At 39.1% G+C, this 14,492-nt stretch overlaps 1 protein-coding gene across 3 annotated transcripts in view; it reads right to left on the bottom strand.

Moving 5' to 3' along the window:
* Positions 1-14,492, bottom strand: part of LOC130559702 (pro-neuregulin-3, membrane-bound isoform) — a 300,399-nt gene that overhangs the window by 14,661 nt on the left and 271,246 nt on the right. For all 3 annotated transcript variants that reach the window (XR_008963605.1, XM_057342934.1, XM_057342935.1), the window contains exons 4-6: positions 10,305-10,331; positions 2,035-2,137; positions 1,308-1,434 (exon numbers count right to left, since the gene is read on the bottom strand). Coding sequence is in view for 2 of the 3 variants with exons in the window: in XM_057342934.1 (XP_057198917.1) it covers positions 1,308-1,434; positions 2,035-2,137; positions 10,305-10,331 (257 nt within the window). In the remaining variant the exon portion in view is untranslated. The remainder of the gene's footprint in view (positions 1-1,307; positions 1,435-2,034; positions 2,138-10,304; positions 10,332-14,492) is intronic.

The following is a 14,492-nucleotide window of genomic DNA, read 5'->3' as shown; positions in this document are numbered from 1 at the left end:
TATTTTAGACCAATAAGGATATAGATTTCACAGATTTTTGTCCCCATTCATTGGTGCATTAAAGTACTTATTGTTGAAAAAACAACAACGCCATAGGCATGTGTCAGATGCTTGGCTATCCTTGTCACTCGACTATTTTTGATTGCTTTGGCTGGCATTTGCATGTCCCGTGACAGCTTGTGATTGCCGTAGCGATTAAACATCTCACCGGGTTTGAGTGACAGTCAAATTACCACCGTGTTTGCCATGTAAATAGCCTGTATCGGCTTATCTGTGATGGATCTGCCGGCTGAAAAGATTGAGAAAGTGAGGAATATTAACAAATCCCACAGTGGGATTCAGGAAAAATAATGCAGTGTCTACCGTCTCTACTGGCACACAAGACTTTGAGATGGAACGGCAGAAACCGCATACAGAATCAGAAAGAGCTTTATTGGCAAGTATGTTTGCACATACAAGGAATTTGTTTTGACAACAGGAGCATCCAGTACACAGAAACAGCAACAACAGTACACAGAGACCATAACACAATAGAATACAGTAATCGCAAACCCTTGACGATGGACTAGCTTGACTAGTTATTATTAGTGTGTCTGTCTTCATTCAAAGATTTACAAACTTTGAAATCTTTAAGTGGTGTGAGGTTTCCGATGTTCTTAGTTTTAATCACTGATCTGATCGTGTGAATGCATGTCTCTCATGGACCCGTTTTGTGGTTTTAAATCCACGTGTATAGTGTAGAATCCAAACTGTAATACGTAATTGATTATTTATTGATTATTATATATTTCAAATTTTAAACATCGGTAACACTTAACAAAAAGGTTGTATTTGTTAATATTAGTGAATGCATTAACTAGCATGTTTTATCCTTGCTAATGTTAGTCAATGTCAATACCGTTGTTCGTGTTAGTTCATGGTGCATTAACTAATGTTACCAGTTAAAACGTTTGAGTTGAAAAATGTATTAGTAATGTATTAATACAATGTGTATTTGTAAATGCTTAAATGAACATGAACTAAGATTAATAAATGCTTTAGAAGTATTGTTAGTTCACGTTAGCTAATGCATTAACTAATGTTAACAAATACCTTATTGTATAGTGTTACCAATATTATTGTTTGTATTATATAAATTAAAGGCTATTGTTTATTCAAAAAAAGGAACAAGTCATTGGATATGCTCCATTTAAATTGTATAAGAGATGCATTAGAATACAAGGTGTAATCTGGCTAAAGTATATTCAGTCACTCTCCAGATACAAAACCCGTTTAACACAGGGGTTGAAGAAGCAAGAGGTGTTTACCTTCTGCAGCTGCAGACCGGACTGAGGCCTAAGGCTGGGCTTGACGACCAGACTGGAAGAATTGAGGTTGTAGTTTTTCTGGCTGCGGTTTTCTTTCAAGTGAGCCTGAAGCTTTTCTCTCCGCCTCCTGTATAAAGCGACATAATGTGATTTGTATACATACTTTATGGTGGGATATTTATTTAGACCAACACGCACGACCACACTCGTTCGCAGGCACACACGTCACCCATCGCTTTTAAAAATAAGCTCTTACAGTGAAGGCAGCCCACCGTTATTTTCCTAGGGGATCATTTCGGCCGTACTAACATGTTACAAGATCATTGTTTGATTTTTCAGAGTTTGAGTGTACCGTGTGTTAGTGGTGTCGCTTGATCATTGAAAACATTTTTTATTTACTGATAAACTTGACCCAACTCATGGATATATCCCTATTCTTCACGCTGTCATTACTTTTTACAGAATAGTATGCCTATAATAATTGTGAATATCTATATAAGCATGGCAAAGGCCAAAAATGTTTGAATTTATTCCTTTTTGTAAAGGTGGCCAGCAGATAAAAGAAAGTAAGAAAGTAATTATGTTCCCTCCTCCAGTCATTATGTTTCTAGGCTTCCATACAGCAGCAGCTCTTTCCTCTAGATTGTTATGCTGTTGTACCCCGTTTTTCCAAATGATATGCCCTTGGGAAAAGCTCAAGCTTTGATTCATTCTGAGGTCCACTTACTTGTTCCGACAGTAGAGAGCCATACAAAGGGTGCCTAGAAAGCTGATCCCCATGGCAATACATGTGATAGACATCACTTGTCTTTTGTACACCTCCTTGCTCTCTGTTGGGACGAGAAAAACAAAGAAAAAGCAGGCGATATGAGCAAAACATTCTCTGTTATACAAAACCCAAGATCACAGCGCATATTCAAATACGTCTACGGAGGCAACGGAAGCGGTGCGCGGATAAATATTTTCTGTTGCATGGGAGATAACTAGGAATATGAAAACACGCCTGGTTGCTCAAGTGGGTGCTTGAATTAAAAAAAAGCGAGCGAATGTTATCTGAAAAGCACAGTTGAATTGAAACCAAATCGCTGAAACGAGGGGAGTAATAGGGGCGTTTTTCCTATTGAAGGATAGCTCAGGACAAGTGTTAGGTCTTAAATGGACACTATTAAGTGTGAGAAATAGCAGCTGTCATTTCTCATATGAAAGAGTAAATCATGCTTGCCTTCACAAGTGTTAATAGGCAATCAATCAGATTATACACAGACACGACAGACTTTACAAGCGGGTGCCACAAACATCACATCAGAATGATAATGAATGTGCTGCATATGCTGGGACTAGAGGTAAAACACTGATACGAGCTTCACAAGGTCAGTTTCAAAGGAAATTCAAAGACGGCATTATAGCTACCCAAAGTTATAAATTCAACAGATTATCTATAGATTCACATACTGTACATCCACTCAATCAACTCGAAAAAAGCACCAAAACGCAAACCCTTCTTATATTTATTCATCGTCATGCTTCTTGTGTTTTACAAATTGACTTATTATCTCATGCCATTATGTGTCCACCCTCATCATAATTAGAGCGAATGGAATCCAGGAACACAGATAGCAGAGAGAGGTAGGGAGGTGGGGGGGTGGTGTTAGCTACTCCTCTTTTTACATTCTGTGCCCACTCCAGCACATTACCTCATCCTCTTCCAGGTATCATTTCACATATCATTTCTCTTCCAGGTACAATCTCTCACAGAGAAGAGCATGATGGGTGCTTATGGGAGATGGTTTATGTTAATTTATCTGTTCTTTCATTTTAAGCCTGCTATTATTCCCCATACTTTTACAGATATCATCAATTTTCTCAAAAATTCAGTCTCTCTCTCTCTCTCTCTCTTTGTGAGGGTGACAAGCTGCTGTACAACATACAAATATTTCATAAAATTCATAAGAATACTTTTTACTGTACATATGCTGTGCAGAAAACACAAAGAAAGATTTGCTGTTAACTGTTCTGAGCACACACACACACACACACACACACACACACACACACACACACACACACACACACACACACACACACACACACACACACACACACACACACACACACTTTAACGCCACTTTATTTCTTACTGTGTCCTTGAGAAAAACACTTTACCTGTGTCCAGTAACACTGTTGCTTCTGACTTCTGTGCCGTGTGTATTTGTACTGTACGTTTTGGTTCTAGCACTCTTTTCCTATTTTAAAACATTATTTTTGACTCCTTAGACAAAATGTTAAATGCTCTCATTTGTAGGTCACTTGCTTAGCCCAAATGAAGGGTTAGAGTTACGTAGTGCATTACTTTTTATTTGTGAACAGACACCGATTTGTAAATATCATTGCATCAGCTTCTCAAATGTATGGTAAAGCCTTTTACAATTGTACAATTATGTTCAAACATTACAAATCCTCTGAAATTAATGTATGGTATTCAAAGCTAGATTGTACTGTATTTATAATATATGTGAGTAATTATTTAATTATGACAAATAAATTCAGTCGTACAGCCATTGCAAATGGATTGAAGTTGTATTAATTCTATATGGATTTCAATTATTAATAATTTTATGAAATAATTGTATAATTGATCATTTCAGCAACTCAAATTCATCAGTCTTCAGAGGATTCATAACCATCTCTAGAGTTTTATGCATATGAAAGGGTTTATGTAATTTACAGTCTATCCAAAAAAACAAAACATTTGTAACCAAAAATTGTTTATCCAAAAATAAAAAAATAATTCTGGTAAATATGATCAATGAAGTATTTCATTAATGCGATTGTTCAGTGATTTGGGAGAAACAGGTAATATATCTCAGTTTTATGATATTCAATGCAGGACTAGATGAATAAACCTGCTGTGAATAATTGTATAGCCTCCTACTGATTAAAGCGCCCACAGATCGGAAACGTAACCAAGACTACAAGACTTGCAACCTCAGTTTCAGAATTCATACAGTTGTGAGAGCATTTGAAGAAACTTAATTCAATTGTTCTGATGTTAGATCAAACTGAAAATTAAACTGCTCTATTATTCATATGATAACAATGACAAAGGTTTTGTTAGTGTGATAAATTAGTTGAAAATTAGTGATTGCTTTGACTTTTGAATTTCTTGATTTTCTCTTCGGTACAAATGTTATTCTTATACAGTAGATTAGAAGAATAACATATGTACTTAAGACATGCAAAATGTTTACCACAATCCTTTAGGACCCAAGTTTCACGCGCACTTTAAGTGAGCATTGTGCCATGCCCTGCCATGTGGAATGTTTGTTGTTGTGTAGTCATAAACCAAAAGATTCTGGCTTCTTTCCAGGGATGTAAAGCATTTTGAATCAAAATTTCTTACAGAAGATTCTTTCTTCATTTTCCCCCATTCTCAGTTAAAAGGAAAGCAAGCTCCGTATGAGGTCTTAGAGTAAAAGGCCGCAGGAATCCCCCCCCATCTTTCATTTATGCAGTCCACTTAGAAGTGACATTTTCTTTACAGGTTTTATTCTGAGCTCTGAATGTTGATGTGTCAGCTATCAAATCATCGCACACAAAACCAAAGGCGTAAACAAGCTGTCAAGCTGCGTGCTACAGCTGTGCAAAGATTACATTACTATGTTTTATCAAATATTATCTCCTGGAAAACACTGATGTTTACATAAGATATTTGTTATATTTCTATTTTTAAATGATTTTCTTCATTTCAACATAAAAAAAACTTGTGCATTGATTTACAGACAAAATGCACAGCATTAATTTAGCTGTAATTGAATAATAGTCTTCAATGCAGATTTGTTTGATATATGCAGAAGCATGTGGCAGTGCACATGCACACTTTAGAGGGAACACTGCTGCTGTAGGACTACATTTTCTTATGTTTGTACAATTTTCTGTGTTCTATTGCTTGAACTCATCCATATGTGAAAGTTGTTCAGAGGTCCCATTGATGGAAGGTGTCCCAGTTTATGGCGGGCAGGTAAATGAGGTCCTAACCCCAATAATGTGCACTGTGTACAATATGACCAAGAATATGCATTAAAAAAGCAAACAGGGTCCATTTTTCATTTTATGTTGACCTGAAGTCTGTCCCGAATACACACATTTATAACCCACAGACCCTCAGACTTGTTGAGTAGAGCCCCATGGCTCTGTACTGACTTACATCATCACTAGAATTTGAGAAGAACTGAAAGGGTGAGGGTTCATTTGGGACATGCATTAGTCTAATATGCCAATGGAGAAAAACAATTCTGACAGCTGGAAATTGTCCTATTTTCTCATTTTTTCGTTCTTACTCTTTTTTTTCTTAAGTTCTGCTGTGGAAATCCAGACTCCTAAAGAGCTTTAATAAGAAATCAGAGAAAGTTATGGAATGTTGCTGGTTCAAGACCCATAAAAAACTTTGCCATGAGCTATCACCACTGTGTCCAGCAAGACGCTTTGTATAAAGTACTACTTGTGGTGTCAATTGAACACATTCATTTTGTGTGATAAGTGTAAGAACATGAATGGATTCTGAAAATGAATGCAATTAATCATGGCTCTCTCTGTAAGACTGTGTGTTTTGTGTGTACAGCTTTCCTGTAGCTCAGTGGTAAGAGCATGGTTCTAATAACGCCAAGGTCATGGGTTCGATCCCAGGGGATTGCACATACTTAGAAGCAAATTGTATAGGATAATGCAATGTAAGTTGCTTTGGATAAAAGCGTCTGCCAAATGTGTAAATGTGTGTCTAGGACAGATTAAAAAACTTGATTGCAAACCATGGGCTGTAGGCCAGTGATAGCCTTATGTTCAGTGATATAAAAATAAAACAACATATTGACTCCTGAAGCCACTCGTTGTAAAGTCTATTCAATGGTTTTTGTCCAGCAGAATAATGCAATGACGTCACGCATCTTCCGTTCTGCCGCGAAGCAGTGTATCATTACTTTCGCTAGCACTCCAGTTCATAAGGTGGTGGTAATGCACCTATAAGCTGGTTTGCCAACCGCCAGTAAAACTCTTCCGCTACTTCCGCTAGGGCAGGGGTCACCAACTAGCGGACTCCGGTCCGGATGCGGACCGCGAGATGCATCAGTCCGGACCTCAAAGCCTTTTGACATAATAAATAAATGAACGCCTAACATTATTTTTTAATGCAATCAAATTTATACCAGGCACATCAAGGTCCGCTCAGTAGCAGTTTGGGTCCTACGGCGCCACGGACAGTTAACATATGCGCACTGTTGCTACGTAAAGACGTCAACGTCGTGGAGAGAAGAGAGCCGAGACAGACTCGCTGCACAGCGCGTAGACAGATGTAACTGTCAGTGACTGAAAAACAATGTCCTTTTCAAAAGTTAGAAAAGTTGACGCTGAAAACCATGTTTTCCGAGATGAATGGGTCGAGAGATTTGCATTTATTCTTCCTGCATCGACATGCACGAGACTGGTTTGTCTCATTTGCTCGGAGTCTGTCGCGGTTGTCAAAAGTGGAAACCTTAAACGGCATTATGAAATTAGACAGAGACACTTTGAAGAAACTTACACGCAGCAGTCCGTGGTAAGGACACGGAAATTATATTAGCTCAAAGCCCAGTAGGAGCGATCTACACGGGTCCTCCCTCACTCACTTACCGCCCAACAACCAGATATATGAATGTTCATTAAGAATACAGTGGATCTTAGGAAAACATAACAAGCCCTTTACTGATGGGGAAATAGTAAAAGAGTGAATGTAGCGTGCGTGTGAAACACTTAGAAGGAAAATAAAGACATGAACTAAAAGAAAATATTAAACTAACCCCCCTTTCAGCTGCATCAGCCACAAGAAGAGCTGAAATGTTATCAGATGATGTTCAGTCACAACTTGATGTTGCTATTTGTTCATCTCAGTTCAGCAGAAAACAACACTTTAGTTTTCTTTTAAAGTTGTTAATGTTGAAATGAATGTATGTTCAGTGCAGGTTTAGAGATTATGGCATTTTGCACATTTTCCTTCATTATATTGTTGTCAAGACATTGTTATGCCGTTGTATAGATATGAAAAGACATGTTTATTTCTTTGGTCTGCCAAAAACCATCAATTCATGATTTTAGGTATTTAATTGTCCGGACCTCGACTGGCAAGGAGGGTTTGTTTACTGGACCTCAAGCTATTTTAGTTGAAGACTCCTGCGCTAGGGCGTTATCACTCGCGTTATCGTTATCACTCACGTCACCGGCTTCGCGCAGTTCCCTCACACCCCTCGTCCCGCTCTGCTTGTCACAAATGTCTTGCAGACAATTTTTTTCGCTAACGACAAGATCGAAGCTAGAGAAAGGATACAAATTCTTCGTTGAACAGTACCTGTTTGATTATGAAGGTAAGTGTTTTGGTTTCTTTTTGTGTTAGCGAAGGTGCTAGGATAAGTACTTGACCACGTGTTCTGTCAGTTTTTTTTCACTGTTGTTAAATTCCTGCGCGACGGCAAAACGGAAGTTCTTCTTGTTTGTTGCAAGACAGATGTTATGATACACTGCTTTGCGAAAAGGCGGAAGTTAAGTGACGTCATTGTGATAAGGGCCTGTTAACTCTGTTTAACTCAATTCATCATCATGTCATTTAAACAATGGAGAGTACATCAAAATTTCACAGAGTTATTACTTTTGCTTACAAAAAGTACAAATGGATGTTCATTGAAGCGATTTTCATAGACAGCCCTGCTTCTTACACACCATTATGTGCATTTTGCATACATTTATACAAAACTGCAGGTTCTTCTGGTATCAAAACATGTATGTATAATAAAATAGGGACCTGAGACCATAGTTAAAAATGAGCCATCTACTATCTATTTAATGGGGTTTCCTCAGGTGATTCAATAATGAGGAGATTTTAATGATGCCCCTTGCAAACAAACTGTGGCTCGGATTGGAGTCAAGGTAACAAAAGCGCCTCCCTGGAGCCCGATCAATGCTTCTCTATGGATGCAGTACTCTTTTTATAAAAGTACTTCTCATTCAGAATGAGACTTTGTTTAAACCACAATGATATCCCTCGGTTTAACCAAAGACATAACTGACATAAATGCCCTATATACGGTAAATATGTAAATCTACCTTAAATTAAATAAAATCTGAAGTGCTGTGGGCAGGCCATGACAAAACTTTGTTAAACTGAAGTGTTTTAGGTCAGTAAAATGCATGTGAATGTCGCTCTGGAAAGCAGTTCAGCCATTAACTTGATGAGTTACAAAACCCGATTTATCTACAAGATTGCTGAAGATGGTGAGTTTTTCTATTTCAGAAAGTTGGACAAAGAAATAAAAAAGGAATAAAAATCAAAATTGGAATATCAAAGTGAAGAACCTGTTTTTCTCAATCAAAGACCCATTGAAGGCCGCGGCAATGGAAATTGGAAATCAACGCAAACAAAATCCATCTGGTCTGTTACCCAGACTCGCCCAACGATCTACAGTCCTGAGAATCTTCCAAGTGCTATAATCACAATACTGATAGATGTTAAAGGGATAGTTCACCCAAAAATGAAAATTCTTCATCATTTACTCACCTTCAAGTTGTTCCAAATCTGTATAAATTTCTTTGTTCTGAGGAAGACAGAGAAAGATATTTGGAAGAATGCTTGTAACCAAACAGTTGCTGGCCAACATTGACTACCATAGTAAGAAAAATTGCTTTATACATGTGTTTTTGAGGAATGTTGGAACAGTTTTTGTGCACGTTTGATTACCATTGTAATTTTTCCTACTATGGTAGTCAATGGGGTTCAAGAACTGTTTGGTTACAAGCATTCTTCCAAACAGCTTTCTCTGTGTTTCTTTAAACTTGAGGGTGAGTAAATGATGACAGAATTTTAAACTGTCCCTTTAAGGCACAAAATGATGTCACAGTCACACCAAACAAAATCTTACAATCTAAAACTTACATGATGTAAAATTATTGGTGAAACATGGGGACCAAAATATAATGATGCATATACTGTACATAAGTAAATTTTTGCATATATCCCTATACATCTAGAGAACTTTACCTTATATAATTCAAGTTTAATACTCGTCACAGTACATTTTATTATAGACACTGATACCTGTGTTACCCACACACAGACATTAAAATGGTTACCAGGGAGACCAAAGAGCATTAGAATTCTGCAGTGGAATACAGGCAAGTGATTGGAGGAGAGGGAAGAGTAGTTAGAGAATGAAGAAAGAGCAAAAGGAGGAACTGTGATGATTCTTTTTACCCGAATGTACCACTGTACAACTGAACGCACACTACACTAAGTGCACAGGGTGCTTATTTGATTATTAACACATCATAGAAGCGAACCCAAGTATACAATGTTAAAGGATAGAAAAATTGTCAACATTTACTAACCCTCATGTTTTTGAAGGATATCCTTGTAACATTTCAATATAATGAAAATGTCAAGAAAGTAAACAAAACACCATAAATGTAAATTGAGTTACTGTACATTCCACATTGTCTAAATCCATACATTTGCTGAAAAATTAATCCTGTATGATGTTTTTTTTGCCGCTTAACAACCCCACTTTCTATTAAATAGAAAACAATAGCCAGCATTGTCTTTGTGCTACAGAAAAAAGAATGTCATACAGAGGAACTATTTTTTAACCTGTGGTAGACGGCGGAACAACTTTCACACCAGTCAAAACTAAATAAAGCAGTCTTATCCTTAAATTATTACATCTCTGTAAATTATTTCTTGTTCTGGCAGACTCTGGGCTCTAAACATAGAAGCTATTTGTTGCGAGAAGTCAAGAAGGAAAACATTTTAGCCCACATACAGCGCACAGTCAAAAGAGATAACAGCAATGTTCACATTCAAACACATGCAATGAAAAGACAGGCACAGCTGCACAAAGCAGATACACGGCCGCCTCGGCTCATGTAAACTCTGCCTGCGTGATTCATCGCTGTGCCAATAGGAAAAAGCTTTCTTTTCCTTACCCATGAACTCAATGCCCAAGTGATCCACTGCTCCAGCGAAGATAGGAGAGGGCAGGAGGAATGGAGGAGGGGAGAAAAAGAAAAGGAAAGAGAGAAAAAGATGTTAAAAATGCTTGTTTGTATTTATTACTCACAGCCAACACATTTATTGTGGGTTACTATTTACACAAGAACCCTGCACTGTTCTTTGTGTGTACAAAGAAACCACATGATGTGAGGCAAAATATTATTTGAAATATGCTTCTTTCATCACTTGCAGATCAAAATAAGCCATAAAACACGTACAGATTGTAAATTGGGAGCTGCTGTCACTGGTATGTGCTTCATTCATTTTAATTAATAGTATTTGATGCAAACCAGAAGTTAAACCAACACCATATATTTAGCACACAGGTCTTCAACCTTTTGAGGCCAAAGGCTCCTATTTAATTTGTTATGATGCATACATTAAAGTTATTAAAATAATAAACAATTGAAAGGTCCAGTGTATGAAATTTAGCGGCATCTAGTGGTGAGGTTGCGAAATGCAACTAACGGCTCACTCCACCTCTCCCTCATCTCTTTCGAAGCACCGCAGTAGCTGACACAGGACAAAGATGTTGTCACAATTTCGCTTCTTTGGCGAAGGAGATAACTTATTTACAAAACACGTTCTGTAGAGCAGTTTGTCCGTGGGGGGGAGGAGGGGAAACATTTAGCTGAGCGTAGCTTTTGTTGAAACATTGTATTTTTGTTAATTTTCACAGAAATGTGAGATCATACAATAACTGAACGACGCTTTTGTGTACTATTTGATTTACTAAGTTGCGAAAAGATCAATTATTATATGTTACCACTTTTCCCCAAGGCTGAGATTTTGCATATTCTAATGTCTTCAGTAAATCAGACCCTTGGAATACATCTTCATTCCATCTTAGAATTCCCTGGAGCTGAAGAAATGGCAGCTGTGCTGCAGGTAGGTGCTCTGTGGCAGATTTAAGAGCGCGGCATTTGATTTATTTTCGCTTCTCTTTAATGCAGTGGAGTAAACAAGATGAACTCGGAGCAAAAGATTGTATCTCTCGAGGATCTGTGAATGTAACAGCAGTAGGATAAGAACGATTCTTTCAAGACAAATCAAGATGCCATGTTTGCTTCTTTAGTCAGAAATATTTTGCTTCATTTTTTAACGAGAGCTCTCTCTCTTTTCCTTGGCATGCAATCAAATTGGGGTAACGTGACTGTCTAAAAGTTTGGAAGGTTATAAAAGGCTGTATCAAGATCTTTGTGTGTAAAGGTTCAAAACCCAACACCTACAACGAAACTAGAATTTCACAGGCTGACAGGAAAATAATGGCGTCGTTAAATTTGAAGCAAAATGAATAAAAGTGGATACGTTTGCAATGTGTGTTGTGTTTCTACAAACACAGAGAAGTTAGATTGGTACCCTTGGGAGCCAGTGTTTGAAAATGCCAACAAACTCATTGAATTCCCTTTAAGAATCTCTTCAAAAACTAAGCACATCTACAACACAGTACATAAACACAACATGTAGGTGCGGGTTATCGTGTAACATTGTGAACGATGCATGCTGGGATGCTCTCTCATCTGTAACAAATATAGGGCTTAGCTCACTGACTCTGTGCCACGAATTCCGACCTATCCAGGAAAAGTGAGGGAGCAGTGTGGCTGGTGAGGATGAAGGTGGTTATACCTTGATGTCATAGTGTGAGGAAAGACAGAATGTGAGGCAGCTGCAGACTGTGGGGATTCAAGCCCATTTGCTTCCCCTAAACACGCACGCACACACGCGCACGCACGCACACACATACACGCGCACACACACGCACACATACGCACACATACGCACACACACGCACGCACACACACACACACACACACACACACACACACACACACACACACACACACACACACACACACACACACACACACACACACACACACACACACACACACACACACACACACACCGAGAGCCCCAAATAAGCCCTTTCTGTAGCTGGCTAGAGTTTCTTATTTAAAGCTATGAGCCTTTAGGGACTTTTTCCTCCTTTTAAACATTCCTCAAAGCAACCAAGGTCTCTAACACCGTAATTGCACACCTTCTGTTACAAGATACACAGAATAAAACCGCCCAGTCACTTTAATAAACGCCCAGAATCAAGTTTTACCATGAACGACTGGTATATTACAGCCCCCAAACATTGATTGTATGCAGCGCTCGGTATCTCAAATGAGATCAGGTCTGTTCCAAAGAAAGTGAGAAAGAAGGACGAGGCTGTTGACGCTTCTCTTGTCGTTCTTGAGAAAAACACTGGCATTAAATTGCCTCAGTCACAGGTTCACAGGGGACGTGACTTGGATCGTACTTACAGTCCCCTAAAGTGCACCTGGGATGAGGGCTAGCAATGAAACTGAGACAAAACATTAATCTACTGAATGAGACTGTCTCAGGTATTTATCTACTCTACCATGGAGGAGTTTACACGCTCTTTCTGGACGTTGGCAGTATCTGTCACACTATGGAGGAGAAGTGGGTGATTCTGCACCCTTTTCCTAAATGTAATTGCAGCCGATAGCCTTGTAATGCTGTTGTTGATCCATTGTAAATCCTGAGGCTTAGTGGTACACGACATCACAATAAAGACTAATACTGGCTGTCTAATACTCTGTCTGATTCTGGTCTTAGAAATGAATATGAACAAATCATAGATGCCATTATAGTTTATAGGTTTGTTTACTTTGCTTTAAAGGAACAGTACACCCAACAATGAAAATTATGTCTTCATTTACTCACCCTCACGTGTGAGTACATGAAGCAAATTTATAAAGGAAAATTACTTTATAAATTTCTTATTTATAATATTGATATTTTGAAAAATGTAGGAAAGCAAATAGTTCTGAGGCACTGTGCGACCTCTGACATATCGGCCTATATTAAGAGATGTAAAACTTGCCAAATAACTAGTAAGCCAAACCTAGTATTGAAACCTGTACCTTTAAAACCAATTGAGGCTACGTAGTATAACTTCTCGTGCTATTGTGAAGGCTTTGACTCAATTTATATCTGTTTTTGGAATACCAAAAGCCGTCCAAAGTGACCAAGGTTCAAACCTAACTTCTCACATTTTTCAGCAGGTATTAAAACAGCTTCACATTAAGCATAATCAGTCTACAAAGCCAAGGCGCTTTGGAGAGATTTCACCAGTCGTTGAAGTCGCTTCTCCGCGCGTATTGCGTGCAGCTGGATAAAGACTGGGAAGAGGGGTTACCCTGGATGATGTTAGCTGCCCGTGAGGTAGTGCAAGAAAGTACGGGATTTAGTCCCAATGATTTAGCTTTTGGCCACAAGGTTCGAGGACTGTTGTCTGTTTTTCAGGAAGTCGGTAAGAGTGTAGAGCTTCCCAAAAGCTTGGCATCTTATGTTTTGGGTTTTAAATATCGACTTATTCGGGCTAGAGAACAAGCGAAAGAGAACTTGAAGAAACATCAATGTAAAATGAAGCGATTGTACGACCGTACAGTAGAGCTGCAAATTTTTGAACCAGGCGATCAAGTGTTGGTTTTAAGGCCTATTGTATCTTCTCCTTTTGAAGCTAAATTTGATGGACCATTTGTTCCCTTTCTGTCGGTCTCTCGACGTTGTGTCGAACCGACAGATGGGGTTCGTCCTTGAGAACCAATCGCTTCCGACTTCTCTAGAAAAGGCCAATGAAAATTGGCGAATGAAATTTGCATGCCGGACTCCGCCCCCGGATATCCGGGTATAAAAGGGAGACGGCGTGCCTCATTCATTCACCTTTTTTTCTTCGGAGCCTTCGCTCGTGATCAACAGACTTCTCTACAAGACTGCCGGCTCTACGACGTGGTGCAGCGGACGGTCCCTTCCTGCAGTGACTTCCCCTGGGCGTCTCGGCGGTTCCAGAAGTGTTCGAGCTTTTTCTCTAAAAGAGCCAATTTCTCCAGCGTGGCATGTCCCGCTGTTCTCTTGGGTGCAACACACTCATCGAGGAGGGGGACGGACACGATGTCTGCTTCCAGTACGCTGGGGCAGATATTGTGGATACGTCCTGCCCGCACTGCGGGCGGCTGACGATTCAGACGTTGCGTCACGGGTGGCTGTGTTCCCACGGGACTCAGCCACCACCTTGTCTGCTTCCCGTTCCGTGACGGCAGGACTACGGC

Source organism: Triplophysa rosa, linkage group LG9 (assembly GCF_024868665.1).
Source record: "Triplophysa rosa linkage group LG9, Trosa_1v2, whole genome shotgun sequence".
NCBI classification, from domain to species: domain Eukaryota; kingdom Metazoa; phylum Chordata; class Actinopteri; order Cypriniformes; family Nemacheilidae; genus Triplophysa; species Triplophysa rosa.
Note: the sequence above shows the minus strand (reverse complement) of the source record. Positions and strands in the feature narration are given on the sequence as shown.